Source organism: Anolis carolinensis, chromosome 3 (assembly GCF_035594765.1).
Source record: "Anolis carolinensis isolate JA03-04 chromosome 3, rAnoCar3.1.pri, whole genome shotgun sequence".
Classification (NCBI taxonomy): domain Eukaryota; kingdom Metazoa; phylum Chordata; class Lepidosauria; order Squamata; family Dactyloidae; genus Anolis; species Anolis carolinensis.
In genome coordinates, this window is record NC_085843.1 from 27,061,755 (window position 1) to 27,087,133 (window position 25,379).

General features: G+C 36.9%; 1 protein-coding gene across 1 annotated transcript in view; it reads left to right on the top strand.

Annotated features, from left to right (window-relative positions):
• The first annotated feature begins 1,240 nt into the window (after nucleotides 1-1,240).
• Nucleotides 1,241-25,379, top strand: part of zc3h12c (zinc finger CCCH-type containing 12C) — a 36,708-nt gene continuing 12,569 nt past the window's right edge. Inside the window, exons 1-6 of the mRNA XM_062974614.1 lie at nucleotides 1,241-2,756; nucleotides 3,710-3,802; nucleotides 4,373-4,522; nucleotides 9,994-10,751; nucleotides 19,958-20,097; nucleotides 23,415-23,649. Of these exons, the coding sequence (XP_062830684.1) occupies nucleotides 10,066-10,751; nucleotides 19,958-20,097; nucleotides 23,415-23,649 (1,061 nt within the window). The 5' untranslated portion in view covers nucleotides 1,241-2,756; nucleotides 3,710-3,802; nucleotides 4,373-4,522; nucleotides 9,994-10,065. The remainder of the gene's footprint in view (nucleotides 2,757-3,709; nucleotides 3,803-4,372; nucleotides 4,523-9,993; nucleotides 10,752-19,957; nucleotides 20,098-23,414; nucleotides 23,650-25,379) is intronic.

Genomic DNA, 25,379 nt, shown 5'->3' on the forward strand with positions numbered 1-25,379 from the left:
TATGGTTCTTCCTTATTAAAAAGAAAGGTTTGCGGCATGCAATGTGGAATAGCTATCACCAACAGTCTCATCTAAAATCTCTTGTATCATCTAGCTATTCTTGTAACAGGAATGTTGGATTACAAGGACTTTGTAGAGGGTTACACCCAGAAATAACGATAAAATTAGATACATAGAGCTGTTATTTCCTAGGACCAAAGAGAATTTCTGGCCCCTCGAGGCAAAAAGCCTAGAAATGTAGATATCTGATCTGTAAGCCACATTTTTCAGTGACCTGTTGTAACCTCCTAAATTTCAGCATTGTGTTTTAAATGTACCAGTGGGTAATGGACAGACTGCTCAGTTTGCTGGATCTAAATGCTTTGGTGCAGAACTAGAGCTTCCTTTGTTCATCTGATGTGTGTCATTTCTAGTAATGCCATTATACCCTGTCACTAGTGCGACAAAGGGCTAACATTATTTCCTGCTTAGGTTTTTGTTGTTGTTGATTCCAGTAGGAATCAAGTCTAGTAGTTATAAACCTAAAATGGATGCATTTCTGGCAGTATAATTGCCCAGACATTTTTAAAAATTATCTTGAAGAATTTCTAAACTTCAACAATGTTCAGTTTTTTTCAGGAAGTATTTTAGAAATGTTTCTGACAGCTTTTATGATGAACCTAAACAAATAATAGTGTGATGGCCTTGTAATGTTAGTACACATGCTCATGTCCTCACTTTTTAAAAAGAATCAACCACACACACATTATTAAATTTATATGTTACAATAGCCCATATCAAAAATATGGTTTAGATGCCAGGAATGTGACATGAATTATCTTCTTTTTATATGTACATTTTCTCTTTCTTTCCCTTGGTTATAATAATCATAGATTGCTGAAAATAACTGTTAGCTCAAAATGGGCTTGAAACAAAAGAATTTCAGATAATTTTTTAGCACAGCAGTCAGAACGTCACCAGAAAGCCTATATGGGATAGAACCATGTTGAAAAAAACTGTTTGCTTAGACATTGATTTTTGTTTTGTTTTTTGGTTTTTTTTACATTTCTAGTGATTTTCAGGTTCAGTTAAACATCCACAAAATGTTCTGAACCATGTCTAAAACATCTTGACAGGTTTCATGTTACAATAACACCTAGAACACTGAAGTAAGACACAAAGACTCCATTTGACACACATAGTTTGGGAATACTACTTGCTTTTTATTGTGAACTTTATGTTTCATAGCCTTTTGTTGTTCAGTTTCTGCTACTGCATTTTCATAAAATTGTTATGTAAAGTTGTAGAACCTTGAATTCTAGTACAAGCAATTAAAGAAGTGCCTAGAAAAGCAAAGGCCTGATCTTTAAGACATGGACTGCACAATGGAGAGCAGTGTCTGTTGCTCCTGGGGTTCATGCCAACTGCTTCCTGTGCTTCCTGGTTGGAAAAGGACTACAATTCAGTAATAGACCATATGCTTTGAATCCACAGCATGTCAAATTCAGCCCCTAGTGAATATATAAATTTTTCAGAAATCAGGATGAGGGATTCCAGTTTTTTTTCCCAGAAAAAATTGAAATTTTTAGCATTCTTGCTAAAGGCACTAGAACCCATCTGATCTTCAAATTTATGTAGGGTCAGCTCTAGTTGTACTTGGATGAGATACTACCAGTGATACCAGGTGCTATAGACTATACAGTGGGCCCTCAATATCTTCTGGATTTGGTTCCATGACATACGCACACACCCATGGATACCAAAACCCATTATATATATGGCACAGCAAAATGGTGTAACTTAAATAAAATGATGAAATAAAGCTATGCTTTTCAGATTTTTTTGGGCATATTTTCAAGATGTGTAGATGGTGGAATTTGTGGACGAAGACCTCATGGATAAGAAGGGCCAAATGTATTTCAAAAGACAGAACTGAAAAAACTACCTTTGAGTATTCCTTGCCTAAGAAAACCCTATGACATTCATGGGGTTGCCATAAGTTGGCAGGCAACTTGAAGACTTGCACACCTCATGACTTTGTTACTTTAAGAACATAACATGCATTTTGTGTGTGTATCTCTTTCTAGGTTTATTAGACAGTAACAAGTTGAGCCTCCCTTATCCTGAAAACCTAAATACTGTACTCCAAAAGTTGAAACTTTTTGCTGGCAATTGCCTGGGCTCCACCCTCCTGCATGGCTGCCTTTGAAGGACCGACCACCCATGCAGTCGCGTAAGGTGTCACCCACCCACACAAGTGTTTCCTTTAAAGGTGTAACCATGCTGCACCCTCACATGGACTATGACACAGTGAAAGAAGCCCCTCAAATGGGTTTTTTTTCACAGCTTAATAGTTGCTGTCACATAATAGTCACACCCTCCTTTTCCCCAAAAAAATGGGGGGGGGTGCCTATTATGCAATGCAATTTGGTGTATATTCTCAGAGGCTTTGTGGTTAACTTTATACTTTTTCCCTAAGCTGTCTTACCTTACTCAAAAATAAGCAATCCTGGCACTGCATAAAAACAGCAAAGAAATAGCCATGCTAACAGTGATACTGATAAAGGTATTACTTGCTACCGGGCAAACCAGACTGGGATCCCTCATCTCACCTACAGATGTTTTTAATACGCTTAACATTATCCAATACCAGTAACTGAGGTAGTCTAAATACCACAGCAGGGACTGATTAGCTTTTTCAGATCACTGCCTTTATTTGCTGTTTGCAAAGAAGCTTAATCCAGTGCTGGAGATCAGGCTTCCTGCTGTGGTTTGAGGTAGTTTTCTCTTATTCTTTGTGTTCACAATGGCAGAATTTAGGGAGGGGATTCCTGTTTCTCATAAAAACCTCAAAATAGCCATGACTGTCGCAGAATATGGGTGGTGTTTTTTAAATGAATCATTTAAAATGTTTCAGTTGTTCTTTAGCTTATTCAATATACTTTCTTTCCATCTTTCTAAACTTGTCTGCTGCATTACCAGAAAGAATAGTTAAATAATACAATAAAGCTATGGAATCTGCAGTTTATTTCAGAACTAAAATAGGGCACTCTGGGAAAACTAGATACACATTGCAATACTGCATGTAGTCTTTTTTTTTTTTTTTGCTTTTTTTTGAAATTGAGATTCATTGTGTAGCACATTTTGCAAGACTCATAAAGGACCATTTATTTTCTCTGTTCAATTTAACTTTTACTCAGTATGTCTCTAGGAATTGAGGACTTGTTATTTCTGAACATTGATAATTTTTAAGATTTATTTACATTTAGAATGGTGTAGGAAATGTATTTAGTGCACCTAAACCGATTTAGAAAAGGATAGATGGAATGTGAATCTAATAAATAAGGAGTGCCCCTACATTTAACAGAAGGGGGTATCTCTGTAAAACTGAAGAATTGCTTTGAATAGAACAGTCCTTGCAAGGGTAGCCACACTTGTTAAGAATTAGTACTGACTTTATAAATTAAATTCTAGCTGTACATGATTTAAGTTGAAAAACGTATTTCAATATTTCCTATTATCGAAATACTGTCCATATATGCTGAGGTTTTCACCAGTAATAAGTCTGTGGAATTGCTCTGTTCGTCTTATAAATATATCAAACTAGATAAAGCTCAGTAAGCTCACATTGTCATAACTTATTCCTCCCCCAAAGTTTTCTGATTTGTTTCCACATGTTGTTAGAGATTTCCCGAAAAAGAGATTTCTAAAACTGCGATTTTCCTTCCAGTTGTCTTCTGTCACTTCCTGGTTCCATGAACAGCCTGTTTTGTAGCCTTTTTAAAGAAAATAAGCAAACACTTCAAGTTAAATGAATACATTTGTAAGTAATCTGGCACAAATGCGAATCCTTCCAGCAATTTTCTCATTGTCTCATTTTGATTTTACTTTACAAAGATAGAGAAGAGTACAGGTATAATTATGCTATAGTTCCAGTGATGTGGTGTTTTCTCCCCCAAGAGATGTGAAATGTTCTTTGTGACAGTTAGCTGTGGGTTGTTGGGGAAGTTTTTTTGTTTTGTTTTTGTCCTTCTAGTACAACCTTGCAACTTTTACTACTCAAAAATAATTCCCTTTCTTTGTTTCACGAATTAGAAACAATGAAGAAAAAGCTGAAGTCTGCCCAGGCCAGGTGTTTCTTGTTGGCAGCCTGCTCCCTAATGACTCTGGCTCTCATACAGCAGCTGCCTGCTAGTCTCTTTTGTATGGCCTATTGTTGCTGCACACCCCTCCTTAATGCACATGCAGCCCGGGGCAGACCCCGAGAATGACATCAACTTGCTTCTCTTAGAAACCTACCAACCTGACGCAGGGTAGGGAGGTTGCCTTGCATCTGCCTGGCCAACTAATTGTGAGCATTTTCTGGCCTGTGATTGGTTGCTCTTCTCCTCAGTAATAGGTTAAGCAAAGCCATTGCTATTCCATCTGGTCAACCATTCATTGTTCTGCTTGCCTGCCTGGAAGTTTGCAGCTGAAATCAGGACTTACTTTTGGAACTGCTGCAAAAAAAAGCCACCCAAAATCTGTGTGTTGCAAGGTGAACGTAAGTATTTGCACTTGCCTTTGCCAGGGAATAACATTTTAAAAACTTCTGATCTACCAGTTTATTCATCTGTATCCAAATCATAGGAGCACAATATGTGTTGGACATTTTTTTAAAATCTGAAAAATTGCATTTTACTCCCCCATCACATACTATTTAAATGTTTTATTCAAATCTTAAACTTACAGTGAGTAATAAGGGAAAAAGTAAGACTGATACATTAAGGGAAGCTTGAAACTGGTTATTGATGAACAATTTATCATTAATTGATTATTTGTAGCAAGCCAAAATTCAACAGTTAACACATTCAGAAAATGTTTTTTTATTTGTAAAATATATAGAAGCAAGCCTGGAAACTTTATTATCTGTATTTAGAGGTTGAATTTAATGTATGTGGCTTCGTAATGTATATCGCAATTAAAGATTCAGTCCAGCTTTCCTGAAACCAAAGAATATTTTGCCATTGATATCTGTAGCCTTAGTGATCTCAAAAGTGCATATTGTTTTGGTGTATGGATGCATATTCACAGCCATTCAATTTTTTCAAAACTTTTTGAGTTAAATTTGGATTTAGGTGCTAAGCTAAGCCACGTGTAATGATTTATGTTGAGCCTGTCAAATAGGGAAGAAAAAGATATTTTCCTATATCAGATCGGAGGGGAAAAGAGGCCATAAGGAAGGGTTAAAAAGAGGCTTGCATTTCTGCCACATGCCCTATTGTGTGAACATATGCATAAGTCTATTGAAAGTTTTCAGAAGATGGGCAGGCCACCAGTTGCTGGTCTCCTGCAGTTCCAGTAGACATCTGTTGCCCCAGAGCATTAACCAATCTGTTCAATGGGACATCCTTCCTTTGTTAGAGTGAGGACGGTTGTCTGCATCACTCTCTGAAATACAATGGCAATTAAATACATTAAAAGTCCTGCAAATGATATTTATTACATATTCATTATTTTGATTTACGTTGTCACCATGGTTTTGTTATTTATAACCCTGGCCAGATATTCCAATATTCCTTTTGCATACCTAAAGCTTAATTGGTCTGTCAGTTCCCAAGCCTAGCATCTCCTTTGAAATACAGTATAGGTTGATTATCTCTTATCCAAAATGCTTCAGACTAAACGTATTTTGGATTTTTATTCTTTCCCCCCGTCCTGGATTTATGGATACCTCTGTTTCCATATACTGTATGTACATAATGTGATTTCTTGAACATGGGGCCCAAGTCTAAACATAAAAGTCATTTATATTTCATACAAATCTTATATACGTAGCCTGAAGGTAACTTTATACAATATTTTAAATATTTTTGTATAAGAAATGTTGAAAAGGAATGGTGTCACTATCTCAGCCAGATTTTAGAATTCTAGATAAGGGATGCTGATCCTGTAATGACATTTTTGGTGTTGATGATTAGTGGCAAACTTTACTATTGCACCTGAGAAGCAGTGGGTGATATAACACTAATAGTTCTTATGTACAATGGCAAAGATCTGTACTGGGCAAACTGTAACATAGTCTTGAATATAAAATTGGTAAATTCTCATTAATATTTTCAAATTATTTTCATGGTTCAAAAAGTAATGTGAATAAAATTGATGATAATTGGAAATGGGCTGATAAATTAAGTAAACCTCTTAAATTACATCAGTTTGCTAAACATTAATCTTACCTAAAGTAGAGCAAATTAGCTTTGCATTCCGTATTTAACTTCAGTGTAATGTATTTCAATATGTCTATTCTGTTTAGGAAAAATGTTCGGTTTATTTCAGTATAAATTCATTTCAGGATTTCAGTATAACTCAGCAAGGCTTCTTCAGTGCTGTATGGCGGCTAAGTGCTGGATAATTTCCTTTCGATGCTATATGCAGACAGTTGATACCACTGCATTGGGGTACAATTTATATTTATTATATAGTGAATCAGATGGTTTCCCCAAAAACTTAATAAGGATGTGGTTACCAACTTCTGTAAAGTTCCAACCACTACATGTCATGAAAAAACAAAAAAGATGTATAGATCACAGTTGGAAAGCAGTTTTGGAAACAGAAGCCATGGTGTCTGTTTATATTCTGATGAATATCTGCCTGAGGCTGAAGTCCTGAATATATTGAAATGGGAGTAGGTTCCGTTTCCACAGCAGGAAAGTTGAATCAAAATGTTGTGCTATTATGACTGTAATTCTAAGCACACTTCGTTGTACAGTGCCTGGAATATTATGGAATATATTTATGATAAACTTGGATGAAATTGTGTTATACTAAAACAAGTTAAATTAGCCGTGGATACTTGAAATAACTATGTCTTATTTTGATTAGTGTATATAGATAGTACTATTTCTAAATAATGTCCCAAAAAGATCTGTTGTTGATCCCTATATATACTTCTTAATCATTTCCTTTGTATTGGTGTGATATTTGTCAGACAGGGGGTGCTTTGACTGTATGGCAGGGGGTTGGACTAGATGGCCCATGTGGTCTCTTCCAGCGCTATCATTCTATGATATCTTTTCAGGTAATTGTGTGATAGAACTTAAGCATTTTGTGCAAGTAAATTCACGTATCAAGAATGTGGGCAGTATTAAAACCCACAGGTTGTATTCATCTTAATAGTAACTATAAAACCCATCTTCATGACATCCTAGGAGTCCCATAACATGTGTATGGTGGTTAGCTTTGTAAATATTACATTTCTCATTTAGCAGCCAGTAATGTTTCATATCCCCCTTAAGACTGGTTCACCATCTGCAGCAAACAGTTATTTCTAAAAAAGATTCTCTTTGATCTTCATTTCCTACCAATTTAAATTGAACAAAAATAATTGCATGTCAATCATAGATGTGAAAGCATGAAAATAAATCTTACTGCAATCCATATTGTTTGTGCCCAGGTACTGATAAAAGCAAGTAAGCATTTCATAGTGCATGGATTTGGTGAAGGCCCATTATCTGTGTATTACTGTTACAATGCATGAACCAACCTAAAGTTTCCAGCTCAGTTTAAATGTATTGCCCACTAAATATACTTCCTCCAGTCAAAGCAGATTGCAGGGTTTATGGAACAATGATGTCGGAGCTTCCAGATTGGTTTGGCAGCTGCATTGTTCTCCAAGGGTATACCAGACGCACTTAAGTCCCCATCTTTTTTCATAGGCTTTGTTCATACCAAATTATTCTTGCACTCTGCTAGCATTCATGATGGCTTGTTAAAGGAACGCATCCTAGCAACGAAAGGTTGGTTGCTAAGCAACATAGCTTTCCATAGGTTTTTCTTGTTTAAGGTACTTTTTGGTGGTTTAGTTTTACGAAGGCCACCGAAGTGTGGGTTTTGAACTGTATTCTTTTATTAGGATACTGTTGTGATTTGTTAGTGGCAACAGGCTGAGAGTGAATTGCAGGAGTTAGTAAATCACCATATTCTTCAGCTTTGCTTCTTGAATTTAACATTCATTTGGATGACAGCATTGTGTGAATAAACCTAGAGATTGTTATTTTTGTAAAGTCAAGACTGTTGCATCTTTATGTAGTTAACACTGACATTCTGTTAACTGGCATTATTCCCATTTTCTTGGGAATTCCAAGAAAATGAATACTGTAATTATTTTTTGAGATTGAAGTAAAGTACACAGGCAAATTGCTTTTCTTGTTCTGTACTACAAACAGTAAGATCAGGGTAGAAAAGTTTGGATGAAGTCCAAAAAATGTATGCTTAGAAACTAAAGAATTGTGACAGAAAAAGAAGGATATTACAGATCAAAATACTCATTTTTGACTAGAATATATATATATATATATATAATACACATGTATTAAGCCCCATTCAAAGTCTGCCATGTGTGATGATCTCTCAAGCCCAACAGACAGTAAGCACTACCAGGTGTGATTTTGTTGGACAAGAATTGACTCGAAACAGGAGTCCCTGAAAAAAGTCTTTGCAATTCCTGGAAAGATGTGTAGCCTTCATCCTACAGTGATGGCTTCAGCGTATGGGACATCCAACATAAAAGTAATCACCAATGCAGAGCTGATTTTTTTTGTTCTGATTGCCATTTTTTCACTGGAAGAAATATAGTTAATCTTTTTTATTTATGTAGAAGTCGAAGTACATAAATGTCTTCATAGTTTTCAAAGGATTCTTTGAGAACATCTAGTGTGAATAGCCTTCTCTAGATAATTGATATTATTTCTGGCTATCATGTGTGCCTGAAATTGATTTAAAAAATCCAAATTCTCTGCTTGGGCTTAATCCTGTGCCTTCTTATTGTGTGGTTGAAGCTTTTAGTAAACAATCTTCGAAACAAATAAAGATTGCACGATAGCAGTGGTGGATCATAGGCTTTGCATCCACTGAATTAACGTCCTCCCAAATATGACAGTGTACGAGTAATTTTTGTGTTGTGTTCAATTTTATTGATGGGTTATACTTTTAATGAGTAGATAAGAATGTAAGACAATATATATTTGTTGGTGGTAATGCAATTCTGCTTTTGTATCCTTACAATATAGGACATGAGAATAGTAAACTATAAATCTGTGGGTTCTTTCCTCTTGCTTTGGGATTTTAACAATCTGAAACTGTAGAACCAGCAACCATCCAGGGTTTCATGCCCTTTGATGTCTCTAGCTGTCTGGTTTTGCAATGCTGCAATCTAGATTTTTCAGTCCAAAAATAAAGTTGATACCATAAGCTTTCATAGATTTGCATCTGAGGAACTAGATTTAGTCTATGAAAACTTATACTACCAACTTCATTCTCACAGTTAGTCTCTAAGGTGCTACAAAATCCCTTCGCATACTAGATTCTTCAATGTAGCAGGAATGTAGTGCATGGGGATCCAAAGATTCAAGGAAGTCTTTGATGGTCAAAGTCATTTTTACCACTTAGACCGTCTTGGCTGGATGCTGGAATTTGGCAGAATTACAACAGTTATAAGAATGCCTAAAGAATATACTAGATGTCACAAAAGTGGAAACATTTGCAACTATTATACCTGACAGTGATGGAGCAGATAACTGTTTATAAACTTTTTGAACTTTATAAGCTTATGCCTGTTGAATGTCGTATATGACATACCAATGTAATACCAATGAAATATATGGATCAATTGATCAAACTTGGTGTTAATTCAGAAAAGCACTGAATATTTGAGTATGATGAGGAATTGATACTTAAAATTTTGTGCTTTAGCATAACAATGTGTTTTAGTACATTTTGGTTCCATCTCTCATGACATTTCCTCAGTGTGTATGTTGGATGGAGTGTGTAAGTAAAGAGTTGTTGAAGTAAAGTTGACTGCCTCATTGTTGAATGCTGAAAGACTCTTGAGTTGAGGACTTGACTTCTGTTCAAAGCCTACACAAAGGTCAGAAGCCAGCCTATATTTTCTCAAAATAATTTTGGAGACTTTGCAAATTCAAGTTTTCCATTTATAAAAAAGCACTAATAGTCCTCACTATATTATTTTTTGTTTAGGGATACAGACTACTTCATATTCAAAAATACAGAAAATCCAACAAAGTGGAGTCAAGTACATGCAGCAGCTTCATGGGCTTGAAGGATCACTTGGGACATGATGCAGGCCACCTCTATGGGGATACCACAGAGACTCAAATAATTGCACCTTGGTCAATGGTAGAGAAGCTAACAATGGATAAAATTAATTCTAGGAAGGAGGATGCTAATAAGGAAGCTTCTGAAGAAACTGGAAGTTCCAGTTGTGACTCTGAGGAAAGCACAAATTCTGATAATGAATCAGAACAATCAGCTACAATTGGAACAGAATCATGCTTCGCACCGAAGACGCACAGACGGCTATGTAGGTCTCCTTGCCTAGAACCACATATATTAAAACGTAATGAAATCTTGCAAGACCTTAAGCTGGAGGAAGCACAGATAGTGTCTAAAGAAGTTAAGAAGCCTCCTGACGTTGTGAAAGAATATCAAACCAAACTAGAGTTTGCACTTAAGTTAGGTTATTCTGAAGAACAAGTTCAGCTTGTCCTCAATAAACTTGGTACTGATGCTTTAATTAATGACATATTGGGAGAACTTGTCAAACTTGGAAATAAAACTGAAACAGATCAGAGTGTAAGTAACGTTAACAGTAGCTTAATACGAGAAGCGTCTTCTATTGAATCACAGAGATCCCACTCTCCGCTTCAGGAAGATGTGCCAGTGGATGGTGATAACCTGAGACCAATTGTTATTGATGGCAGCAATGTTGCAATGAGGTATGTTTGTATATTAGTTATGTTTCTTGTGCATATTAGATTTACATTTCAATCAGCTGTAGATTTTATTTATGATTTCTCTTCTAATATCTGTGTATTTAATTGCAGTATTAATTGTAGTTTTATTAAAATTTATTGTAGTTTTATTGAAAGCTAAAACCAAGGAAAAGTAACAAATAAAAACAGTGATATAGAGTAAGAATAGTATAGCAGTTGTTTAAAATGCAATTTTTAAAAGTACCTGTAAATTATGAATATGTCCTTTAAAACGAATAAAAATAACCTATACAATATGCCCCCTGTATCCACCGGGGATATGTTCCCAAACTTCACATAGACACGTGAATCTGTGAATATTCATGAATTTAAATATTTTCAGTACAACAAGCAACAGAGATACTGAGAAGAGAGTATGGTTTATGTAGGAGACCTTAAGTGAATAACCATAAGTGAAACCATAGAAAAGTGAAATTGTATGTATCATTCTATAGATATGGGGGTGGTACAATATTATAGATTCTATAACAATGTAAAATTAAAAGTGTGGGATGGCATGCACATATCAAATGTCAGATATTAAACAGAATGAAAAATCAGTTGAAGTATCCTAGGTTTAGAGGAAGAGAGCCAGCATGGTATACTGGTTTTGTTGTACTCCAACACTGGAATACCCTTTCACCAAACACCATACAGAGTCCAGTATTTCAATAAAAGAATGTTTATTAAAGAAAGTCCATAAAAAAGTGAAAAGGCAAAATACAAAAGAGTCAGCAAAGATATAAAATGCAGTTCTCAAAAGAAGCCAGAGTTCAGTAGCCATAATCCAAAAATGCTAGGTTATGACACAAAACCAAGGAATCCAAATGCATAAACTTAATCCAAAGGTATATCCATGGACATGAAACAGGAATTTTTCCAAGGTAAATTCTTCAAAGATACACAGGCATAAACAGGAACATGAAACAGGAACCTTGATAATACATGAACCAAGAACCTGGAATCATTAACAGTAGACTGTTCTTTAGCAACATTGTCTCCTCTCAAAGGCCTGAAGCAAACCACTTAATTTAAGCCCTCCAAGACACCCATGGCATCATGCCTAACACATCTGGACCTCAAGGTCTTATCTCGAATAATCTGAGAATATTGCTGGTTTTTATGCCCTGTGTTATCAGGTCTAATGTATTCTCCTTTGAAAACTCCTAGTCTTCCCAAAGCCTTTTCTCAAGGGAACTGGTACTTTCATTTTCCCCTGTTGCCTGGGAACGAGCTGAAGAATCTGAAACATCAGCTTTGCCTGCCTGCAGTTCCTTCTGATCACTCACAGACTCCTCATTTTGGAACCCATCATCCCCCTCATCCTCTGAACATTCAGAAAAATCCTCTGGTGCTTGCCAAACTACAACAGGTTTTAGTATTGAACTACAACTGGTTTGAGCATTGAACTACAACAAGGTTCAAATCCCTAATCAACCATGGAAACCTACTTGGGTGACCTAGGGCAAAACAGTCTCAGGGGAAGGCAAAGCCAAACTTCCTCCAATGAAAGCCTCAGGATAAGTTCACCTTAGGGTCACGAAAGTTGGCAACAATGTGAAGGCACACAACTATATATATAGTCACCTTGAATCACATTTTAGAAGAAAGGCTAGATAAACATTCAATAAATAAATAGTAAGATTATTCAATATAGTGGCAGATACTTTTAACCTTATAAAATATCACAGGGGCAAGTATTCTGTGTATTATCCAGATGATCTGCCTAACTAATCTTACTCCTATCTCTTCCCCTCATTCTCATTTGCAAACTCTGGCTAGTGCCAGGGTTCACTAGGAGGAAGTGGTCTGCATAGGGAAAAACCCAGTTGTCTCAATATCTGCTGATGTGTGGGTCACTGATTACACTACTACAATATTGTTGCTTTGTGGTTTTCATAACTTATTTCCCCAATTCTGTTCCCATCTTCCTCACTCTACCCTAAATGAAATATAGCAGCATAGTTTCTTTTCTAGATCTAAAGTGCACGTGTTGTACCATTATTAGCAAAAGGTGTGATATGAATGTTCAGTTCTACTTAGGCAGTAGATTCACTCCTTCTGACTCATTCTATGAGCTAAGTCTAATGTTACTCCTTCCTATGGTAGAACCATATAAATCACTACAACTAGGTAGCCACAACTAATAAGACCCATTCATCTCAATTAGTCTATTCTAGATAGAATGGCTTTTGAATTTAAGCCTATATAGTTCTCATATTACAGCAGTCATTTCCTAAAATAAACTGGGCCATTTAGTAAATAAGTAGAAGTAACAACTGTAATTATCATTTGTCTATTTGGATTATAACAATAGTTACTATTGCTGACCCTTTCACAGATCCACTTAAATAGTAGTTACAGTAGAGTCTCACTTATCCAATATAAACAGGCCAGCAGAACATTGGATAAGCAAATATGTTGGATAATAAGGAGGGATTAAGGAAAAGCCTATTAAACATCAAATTATTGAAAGTCAAAATTAAACATCAAAATATTAAAGTACAGTAGAGTCTCGCTTATCCAACGTAAACGGGCCGGCAGAACGTTGGATAAGCAAATATGTTGGATAATAAGGGGAGATTAAGGAATAGCCTATTAAACATCAAATTAGGTTATGATTTTACAAATTAAGCATCAAAACATCATGTTATACAACAAATTTGACAGAAAAAGTAGTTCAATATGCAGTAATGCTATGTAATAATTACTGTATTTACAAATTTAGCACCAAAATATCACGATGTATTGAAAACATTGACTACATAAATGTGTTGGATAATCCAGAACGTTGGATAAGCGAATGTTGGATAAGTGAGACTGTACTGTATGTAGAACTGCCCCTCATGAGCAGAGTTACCCATGAAGCTTTTTACAAGATATTTTCATCATTATATTAGTGTATACTTTCTTCCATGATACTGAAAATTCTTTGTGATATTATGAATATTAGTAGCATATTATGAATATAAGCTTGATTGGGTAGAACAAAGAAAGAATGGACACAACTTTTTTTCCAGAAACTACAGTATATACTTGGTGAAAAATTCAAAACACTTTGAATCTCAAGAATCAACACAAGATTTTTAGCCCAGAATGAAATGTTTAAATGCCATCCCCTAAACAATAGCGAATATATATTTAAGATGTTAGAATCATATCATCATGCCTCTAGACAGCCATGGCGTAGGGATGTTTTTTTCAAGTCCTGCCAAAGATTCGTAACATCTGTTGTAAAAACAAAATAGTCATTACATAACAGAGAGATTGTGTGTTGCTGCTGTAAAGTCAAGTATAATGCTTTAGTAAACCAGGGCTGCAAGCCAAAATAGCTGATTACATGTATCTGAAGGGACAAAATGAGCTTTCTCGGCAGCTTCTACAGCTGCAGCCAACAAGATAAGCCACTAGTTCCACCACTGTGGGAACTGAAAGGATGATGATTGTATGGATATGGGAGGTCCTTTCAAGCACAACATCATGGCTTTTTGAGTGCGTCTTCTCCAATGTGTTCAGACTAATAAAAATGGATCCCATCCCAAATAACATTCCAGTAATTCAGAATGTTTCTTTTGGAAAGTAATCCATTTCCATTACTGTTTGGAAAGTAACCCGCTGTAATGTTGAAAGACTACTTGTTGAATTGATCATTACTTTTCTGTTACTTTTGAATACTTTTTGGAAAGAGGAAAAAAACCTTTGGATTGATAAGAAAGTCACATAACACTTGAACAATTCTTCTAAAGATGTCTCTAAAATGTCCTTTATCGGCGATTTTTAAAAAGACATTAGAAATGGCAACTCATTATATAGCAGTAAGGAATGTCACCTTTACTTTTTATATTACTAATCATTTCTGCCTTTGTTGCCCACCCAAAAATAACTTAGCTCCAGACAATTGTGTTACATACTAGTCCCTCTTTTGGTGCTGGTTATTGACCATAATAACATAGAAATAAATACTAGTCTTACTGAATCGATTCTCTGCCTTTACCTGTCTTTCTCCTACTGTTCAATGTCACATGAAACACTTCATCCTGCTGTGGGATGGGATCAGCTCTGACACTGATGGCATCGTGTAATTGTATTTATTCTGTATATTTCTTACTTGCCTTGCAACCTAAATTCTTTGAACAAGTGAGCATTTAAGTATTGGAGCCAACAATGTCATGCGACAGCTAAAAAAACAATGGCATTTTGGCCTGCATAAATAGGAGTATAGTGTCTAGATCCAGGGAAGTCATGCTACCTCTTTATTCTGCCTTGGTCAGACCACACCTGGAATACTGTGTCCAAATCTGGGCACCGCAGTTTAAGGGAGATGTTGACAAGCTGGAATGTGTCCAGAGGAGGGCAACTAAAATGATCAAGCATCTGGAAAACAACTTAAAGAGGAGCAACTTAAAGAGCTAGGCATGTTTAGCCTGCAGAAGAGAAGGCTGAGAGGAGAAATAGCCATGTATAAATATGTGAGGGCAAGTCATAGGGAGGAGGGAGCAGGCTTGTTTTCTGCTGCCCTGGAGACTAGGATGTGGAACAATGGCTTCAAACTACAGGAAAGGAGATTCCACCTGAACATTACGAAAAACTTTCTAACTGTGAGAGCTGTTCAGCAGTGGAACTCTCTGCCTGGAGTGTAGTGGAGGCTTTTAAGCAGAGGCTGGATAGCCATCTGTCAGGGGTGCTTTGAATGCGGTTTTCCTGCTACTTGGCAGGGTGTTTGACTGAATGGCCCATGAGGTCTCTTTCAACTCTAGGATTCTATCTTGCTCAATCTATATATATAAAATTTCAGCCTAGGACAAAACAACAAAACTACACATCCCAGAAACACTAAACTTGGCAGCACAACCCCTCATCCATGCCTCTACGTTCATACAACAAAAAGAAAAGAAAAATAAAGTCCTAATTAGAGGGAGAGGAATAATTGTTTTTATCCAATTTATCCAATTTTTATCCAATTATCTTGACTCCACACTGCCAGTGTGCATTTTATCCAGCTGTGTAGAAGGGGCCTCATATAATCCAGTTCTAAGCAGATAATATAAGATTATAAATATACAGTACAGTCTCACTTATCCAACATAAACAGGCCGGCAGAACATTGGATAAGTGAATATGTTGGATAATAAGGGATTCAGGAAAAGCCGATTAAACATCAAATTAGGTAATCATTATACAAATTAAGCACCAAAACATCATGTTTTACAACAAATTTGACAGAAAAAGTAGTTGCATGTGCAGTAATGCTATGTAGTAATTACTGTATTTACAAATTTACCACCAAAATATCACAATAAATTTAAAACACTTGACTACAAAAACATTGACTACTAAAAGGCAGACTGCGTTGGATAATCCAGAACATTGGATAAGCAAATTTTGGATAAGTGAGATTCTACTGTAATATGAAATAATTACTGTGGTAGAATAATACAGAACAATATAATCTCTAAAACCAGGACAGTAAATAAAGAGCAACACTCTGAAAGCAGGGGCATTGGGAATTCCACAAAGGAAACAATCAGGGCCAGTTAACACCTCCCAAGAAAGGATTCTTCCACAAAGGAAGCTGAGAAGGGAGTGAAGCAGTGTGCATTACCAAAGTCATTATTATTACTATCATTACTATTATTATTATTATTGTGTTGCTGTGAACCATGAAAATGAATACAATCTGTCTCCAAGTATTCAAAAACACTAAAATTAGAATATATAAAAATTACTGTGGTATAATAAAACAGAACAATACAATCTCTAAAATCAGAACACTAAATAAAGAACAACACTCAGAAAACAGGGGAATTCCACACAGGAAACAATCAGGGCCAGCTAACACCTCCCAACAATGTATTCCCATCACCAAAGTCTGGCAAATCCTCTGTTTTCTGAGGGCCACAGACAGTAGAAGCACATAAAATATCGCAAAGAACACCACTCTGAAAACAAGGGAATTCCAGTCAGGAAACAATCAGGGCCAGCTAACACCTCCCAACAAAAAATTCACTCAGGGAGGAAGCAGGCAGGCTTTAAAGCTGCAAGGCCATTACATGCTAATCATTTTGCCTAATTGCAGCATTCATACTTGCCTCCATCAGACCAAAAAAAATAAATCAGAAATATTGTATATTCACAAGCTTTAGGAAATAATATCCCCTGATTGCGCAGCGTGTTAAAGCGCTGAGCTGCTGAACTTTTGGACTGAAAGGTCACAGGTTTGAATTGGGGGAGCGGAGAGAGCCCCCACTGTTATCCCCAGCTTCTGCCAACCCTAAAGTTCAAAAACATGCAAATGAGAGTAGATGAACAGGTACTGCTCCGGCAGGAAGGCAACGGCGCTTCATGCAGTCATGCCACATGACCTTGGAGGAGTCTATGGACAACGCCAGCTCTTCGGCTTAGAAATAGTGATGAACACCAACCCCCAGAGTCAGACACGACAGGACTTAATGTCAGGGGAAAACCTTTACCCTTTACCTTAACTACCACCAATTCCTCAATACTTTATTTCCCATACCATCATACTTCGCCACAGCAACACGTAGTCGGGCACAGCAAGTAAAATAGATAAAATAGATAAAAAGTAAAGCACTATCATATGTAATAACACTGAAGTTTATCCTGGGCATTGATGACCACTATCATAATAACACTGAAGTCTGTTCTGAATTTTTCTATTCATGGGTCTTTTTATGTACAGTAGAGCCTCACTTATCCAACATAAATGGGCTGGCAGAATGTTGGATAAGCAAAAATGTTGGATAATGAGGGATTAAAGAAAAGCCGATTAAACCTCAAATTATGTTATGATTTTACAAATTAAGCACCAAAACATCATATTTTACAACAAATCGACAGAAAAAGCGGTTCAATACACGATAATGTTATGTAGTAATTATTGTATTTACAAATTTAGCACCAAAACATCGCAATGTATTGAAAACATTGAATACAAAAAAAACCCAAACATTGGCTACTAACAAATTGACTACAAATAAAGATAGTATTGCATAAAATGAACTTACAGTAATAACATTGTCAGAAGTTAAATCCGTAAAAAGTTCAGTCGTTTCTGCCTAGAGAAACAGTTGTGGATCCGGGTGGGAGGCCAATTGCGTTGGATAATCCCCATAACATTGGATAAGCGAGACTCCACTAGTTTCAATTTTTACATATTGAGACATATTTTCTTCAAGATATTCCAGAACCTGATAGATAGAGCATAACACATTGATTGAAACTCCTTGACCAAGACGTTGCATAAGACTTAAAGCTAGATCTTGCAAAAAGGTATCCACAATTTTACATGTCTTAATTTTGTTTGACTCAGACACCCTAAACTAAATAATGGACTTTATCCAGTAGTGGCCTTACTATAACAGAACGTGTATCACTCAAGTATCAGAATACCTTGTTCTGGGATGAACCTGGTTTGTGAGATGAGGAACAGCAAGCTTATATAGAAAGGAAACTGGGGGGGGGGGGGGGATCTGCTGAGGTGTAAATGCCATCATAGCATGTAATGCTGGATAGAAATCTGTCATTGAATATGCCCCCGAATTTTTATCAGCTAAAGCAAGCTTTTATTGAATTCTACATTTAACATTTGGCCAGAAGGCTGAAGCTGATACACAGCAATTTTAGTAAGTCCTGTTGAGATCATACAGGCATGAAACCTTGACTGTGAAATCAAAGTGCAGTTAAACATAGATACCCTGCTGCCTTTAATGGAATCAGGCTTTCGCCCAGCAGGTCTTGTGGCTTCTACCTTAGTAATGAACCATACTAAGCTTGCCTTGAAAAGTACATCCAATTACACAAACTGACATTTCCAAGAAGCTGCTGGTGGTGAAAGAAAAACTTGCATCTACATAACATTGTTTTCTCATTGTGCATCTCTTGTTCCCATGCTAGCATAAATTTCCCTTTACCACAGTACAAATCATGAGGAGAAATATGGTCATAAATTAGTGACAGTGTTCTCTCAACAAGATTGCTTTAGGTTCAGTTTGAAGGTATTATTTATTATTTACAGTAGAACGCTTGGCTCTTCAATGGACGGATACAGATTAATTGTGCATTTATATGAATTCAAAGAACAAGAGTAATAAGTGTGTGATTTCTGTGAGTGCCATGACTTCACTTTCATTTTCTTGTCCAGTAATACTTTAGAGTCATATTATGTACAGATTCAGATTTGTTTAAGTGCATTCTAAAAGTTAAAAATTAGGTCTTGTTTTTTTTTCCTAATAGAAGGGAACAATAAAGAGATGCGCACAGTGTGGACTTGTGGACTTTATTGATTTTACATCATCCTTCCTAGTTTTCTTTTGCCTTTTAATATCTGAAAGAATGTGCCTGATTGAGTAGTTTTTAAATACGTGTTAGTATTAAGTAATTTTCCCACCAATGGCATTACCTTTCTGTGGTGATGGGATTGCATGCTCTTGTAAGACTGATGGCAGCAGTGCCATTAGTAAGTAGGGTCTCCCATGTTATACAGACTTTTTACCGAAGAGCCAGCCTGAATGTGCCATACAGCAATTGCGTGGCAGCCATAGTGGAGGCAGGCTCTAAGAGAAGATCTTTCAGAGACAAAGGCAGTGCCTTCATAGCTAACACTTGCTAGTACTGTGCAATAGGAGGCACAGTAAACCTTTTTGAATACCTTTTACCATGAAAACCCTAGGATGAGACAATCCACAATTTAAAAAGAGATTGACCCAAAAGATAAAACTCCTATTTTGGATGGCACTCAATGAGTTACTGGTGTACAGCAGAAGACAGCTATGCGTAGTGCTGTGGCTAATGACACAGTTGAACTTTTCACTGAAAGGACATTCAGCTATTGACATGCTCAGAGATGAAAGGAAAGTCTGAAGCTGCACAACTCATATTAAAGGAATATCAAATGTAAGGAACATGGAGCAGGGGAAACTAGACATAGTGAAACAAGAGATGGAATGTATAAACATTGCAATACTTGGAGTAAGTGAGCTGAAGTGGACAGGAATTGGACATTTTGAATCTGGTAATTACAGTGCTCTGTGGAAGGACACATTACTAATATTCAAATGTACTTAGTACATTACATTCATATATACCGATTAGTAATGTTTGTATTACAGCAGATCAGTGATTTTTTTGGGGTGGGTGGGTATCTTTTTCAGCCATGGAAACAAAGAAGTATTTTCTTGTCGAGGAATTAAACTGGCAGTGGACTGGTTTTTGGAAAGAGGCCATAAAGATATCACAGTGTTTGTGCCAGCGTGGAGAAAGGAACAGTCCCGACCGGATGCTCTCATTACAGGTATATTTTGTTCTGCTTAAATATCTTTATTTACAAACCTTGTGACAATTATGGTATCACTTTATTGATTGCTTAAACAAATGTTGCAGAAACAAAATGATGCCTCTAGATTCTTTGCTTTAGAGTAGCTTTTGCGGTTGCAATTACATGCTGAGATTTAATGCTTTCCTTCTATGGAAAGTATGATCACTCTGTAGGTATGGTCTTAAATTGATGGATTTATCAACAGCCATTGACAGTGATAAGGGCTGGAACCTACAGATACAGAATCAGTTATATCTCTGAGCTGCAGATGTTTTGAATAGACAAAAAAGAAACATTTCTATTTGTCTTTAAGTTTCCAAGAGGCACCTTGTTCTGGCCACTGATGGAACTAGAATGCTAGACTAGTTACCTCATCACATTAGAGCATGAATCCACTTTAAATCCAGTTTCTGCCTCCTGCAGAATTCTGGGGTTTGTAGTTTGGTGAGGCCCAGGACCTGTCTGGCTGAGCTGTATAAAGCCCTCTCCCTAAAGTGGATTTAAAGTGGATTTAAATTGATGAGGTCCTTGGTGGATCTTGGGTTCGATCCAGCACAGTGACTCTTAAGAGTATTATCTTCCTTCCTGAACATAAAGGGCTTAGTAAATTTCTGATTAAGTATGCAAACAGGACTACGTATTGTCAACAATGATGCCAGGAAGAATTTCCCTGTGAAGGATATATTCCCTGCTACAGCTCTGAACTTTGTACTGAAATCTAATGGGAAATCAGCTGAATGGACAGAGATCTTTTTCCTGTTACACAAAGGGCATATTCTCCAGAAATCAGAAATCAGCCTTCAACAACACAATCAGAAATATGGTTGGAAAATATAAACATTGAAGATGATTACTTTAAAATGATGCTCTGGCTGCTGTTTGCATATTAGTATGGAGTGTTGGGTGGATCAGTAGTGCCAGCAACACAATTTGGAAGAAGGTACATAAAGTAATTTTTCAGTATAAAACTATTTGGAAAAATTATAATCTAAATTTAGTCACATATTAAACAAAGATGCCTATATCCAGCTATTAAATGTTGACATTTATCATTAGGCATACATTTTCATTTATACATTATTTCATAGAATCATAGAATCGGAAGGGCCCCATGGGGTATCAGGTCCAGCCTCCTTCAGTTAGACTCGTATCCCCAGCAGATAGCTCTCCATACTCTTTTTGAATTAGACAAGAGAAGGTAACCTCACCACCAGTCTGAGCAGTTGGTTCCATTGCCAAACCACTCACTGTCAAGATGTTCCTTTGAGATCTTATAATCTCGTAACTGAAAACTAATGGAATTATTTCTACCCTCTGGAGCAGAGAGAACAAGCCTGCACCCTCTTTTTTGTGCCTGCATTTGAGCTGTTTAAATAGTGTGATTTTTGTGTGTGTCAAGAGTGACTTGAGAAACTGCAAGTCGTTTCTGGTGTGAGAGAATTGGCCGCCTGCAAGGACATTACCCAGGGGACGCTCGGATGTTTGATATTTTACCATCCTTGTGGGAGGCTTTTCTCATGTCCCCGCATGGGGAGCTGGAGCTGGAGCTGGAGCTGACGGAGGGAGCTCACCCACTCTCCCTGGAGTCGAACCTCCAACCTGTGATCATATCATCTCTCAGAGTTCACTTCACCATCAGCAGTGTTTGAAATCATTTTAACATAATGGGTTATATTTGAAGAATTACTACTATACTGAAATATAGACAGTCTCCAAGTTATAAACAAGATAGGTTCTGTAGGTTTGTTCTTAAGTTGAACTCCAGCTATACACACACACACAAGCTTTGGATAGCATGGGGAGGATTAACAGCCCTGTAGTGTTAATCCTTCCCTAGATTTCACCTCACTTTCTGTCCCTGTAATTAATGGATTTTTAAAAATGTGGCTTGTCATGGAAACAAGGATTGGTGACAAAGTTTCTGTGGAGACACCTTTTCCCCATTGTAACTGACAGGAGTGAATTTCCCTTCCAAGGGGCAGATTTATCTCACTTCCTGTTGCCTCAGTCCCATTCTTAACTATGAGTCGCTTGTAGGTCAGATGTTTGTAACTCGGGGACTGCCTATACTTCTTAACCTCCTCCCCCCAAAACAACTCAATTTAATAATATTTAAAGCAGGTCTGAACCTTAGGAAAAATGTGTTTCCTTTTCAATCTTGCAAATTTGTAACCATAAATTTTTTTTAATATACCGTACTATTTTCTACTTCTCACGAAAACTATATTGGCTAAAACACTGAAAATTAATTATATTACCCACTGAGTGATCCTTGATTTTATGAATCCTGTTACTTTTTGTCATAATGAATTCACCCCCTTTCTTCCCAGTTGCTCAGACTTTTCTCTCCTTTTAATGACCCTTCAGCTCTTTGAAAATTTTCTCTCAGCCTATTTTCCTTACCTCTTCTCCGTGTTCTGTTTCATCTGTCATACTTTTTTCTAGTTCTAGGTGCTATGAACACCTCTTGAGTCCATTGTTCTGTATTGCTTTTTCCTCTTTTGCCATGTTTCCCTTAACCCTCTCCCTATAGACTTTTTCTTTCTCTCTCTCTCATATAATCCATGCATTTACACTACATCTCTCATCATTTCCCATTGTCATGTACCAATGGAGTACCCCCTTGCCTCAGCAGCTTGCTTCTTATGGACACATACTTTACCATAAGTCAGAAGTCATGGGATACTTCTTTCTGCCCTCCCTCCCTGCCATTCTTTACTGCGCAATGTGATTTTCATTACTGTCTATTGTAGCAGCCATTCCTCCCTCATAATGAAACTCGAAGATAGCAGATGAGAGTTAGAAAACCAAGAGCACCAAAAAAAATCGTTGCTCTTTAGAATGACTATCTAAAGCTACTTTGGCAAAATCTGCTCACATTCTTATTTTAATAGAGATTGGAATATATGTATATGTGCTTAATTGCTCAGTGATATAATTTACAAAGATAGAAATATACTTATGTATTTATCTTTTAGTTAGGCAATCTGTGAAAACAGTAACACTTTTCATTTTGATTACTGGAACTAACTGTAGTAATATGTGTAAGCATGACAATAGGACCCAAGATGAATTTATTTTGTTTATATGTAGTTAATGCATTGGTGAATGCTGGCGACCTACTTCCACTAATATCAGAAGTGCTTTCATTCAGTACTTCTATATTGAAGTCATTGTTGTCAAACCTGAAATGTTTTCATCTGCTATCATGTAACAGAGCTCAGTAGATTCAATTTAATCTTGACTTCTCTTCAGTGTTTCTGCTTTTTCCCCTTTTCTCTTAATATTTCTAGATCAAGAAATCTTACGTAAATTAGAAAAAGAGAAAATTCTGGTGTTCACCCCATCCCGCCGTGTTCAGGGGAGAAGGGTGGTATGCTATGACGACAGATTCATAGTGAAGTTGGCCTTTGAATCTGATGGTATAATTGTGTCTAATGATAACTACAGGGATCTAGCTAATGAAAAGCCAGAATGGAAGAAATTCATTGATGAACGACTGCTGATGTATTCATTTGTCAATGACAAGTAAGTAATGCCAAAATTTCCCTTTCTTCATAAAAAGTCACTGGCAACAAACTTGAATTACATGATAGATGCTTTCACATATACCTGGTACCATATTGGCATGTTTGACTGTAATCATATATGTGATATATGTACAAGGGCCCAATTTGTGCTGCTAGTCTCCTTCAGAATATAGTGAAACCATGGAAATTAGACAGGCATATGTATGGACCTTTGCATTGAACATCAGATTCACATATTATTTTCCATGAACAATAGTTTAAGAAGAGCATGCAGGCAGGCATTCCCCAAGTTATGCACAAGATATGTTATGTAGGTTTGTTCTTAAGTTGAATTTGTTTGTACGTCAGAATAGGTACATTTTTTTTCAGATTCACTGGATAATTTCATTAAAGTTTATTAGATTCTCTGAATTTTTGAAAATTTCAGAACATTTTTGTATTAAATTCCATCTGTAGGGTTTAGCCTTTTGAAAATAGGATAATATTTCATCTATTGGAAGACAAAAGTCCAGGCAATTCATTCTGTTTCAGATTACTTCTGTTTCAGATGACTTTTTAAGAGTTTTTTTTTTTCATGTCAGGAGTGACTTGAGAAATTGCAAGTTGCTTCTGGTGTGAGAGAATTGGCCGTCTGCAAAGACATTGCCCAGGGTACGCCCGGTTGTTTTGATGTTTTTACCATCCATGTGGGAGGCTTCTCTCATATCCCTGCATGGGGAGGAGATGACAGAGGGAGCTCATCCGCAATCTCCCCAGATTCGAACCAGCAACCTTCAGGTCAGCAACCCAGCCTTCACGTCAGCAGTCCTGCTGGCACAAGGGTTTAACCCATTGCGCCACCATGGGGCTCCTATTGAACTCCATCCATCCATCTAGCTAGCTAGTTTTGGATAGCATAGAGAAGGGTGAACATTCCTGTGGTGTTTGTTTTCCCGTCTGCTCCTGTTCAGAATATTTCACCCCACTTTCTGTCCCTATTATAATAGGATTTTGAAAAATTTGGCTTGTTGTGTAAATAAGGATTGGTGATAAAGCTTCAGTGAAGACACGTTTCCCCCATGATAACTCTTTCAGGGGTGACTTTCTCTTTTGAGATTTCTCTCACTTCCTGTTGTCTCACCCCCCCCCCCCCTTTGTAACTATGGGTTGTTTGTAAGTCAGATGTTTATAATTCAGGGACTGCCTGTGTATTTGTTTTGCAGACTAAAGCACTGGATCCATTAAAATCAATGGGATTTAATGAATTTATACCACATTCATTTCAATTGATCTGACTCTATTAAATGTGTCTAATTCAAACAAACCTTAACTCAGGTAGATTGGATGGCCATCTCTTCCAATTCTATGCTTCTATGGTACAGTGAAGTTTCAGACAATCTGAAAACCATCTCTCCCTATATGAGCCTGTTCATGTTTTGAGATCCTCAATTAAGAGCTTTCTCCCAGCCCCACTGTTGCCACAGGCCTATCTGGTGAGCACACATGCCTTGCCTTCTCCATGGGTTTTCTCGGGTTGTGAAATTTTCTATCACAGAGGACCAGGCTGGTCCATTCTCTGCCCTTCTTTATACCAGCAAGAAAAGACCTGTTGATTTAAACAAGCTTTTGGTGATTATATGACTGCAGAAGGGTCTTTTAATAATATGTTGCGAATGTGGTCCCTTTTTAAACTTCTGTTATGTTTGAAATGTTTTATACTGTTTTAAATAGGCCCATACATATGATTAA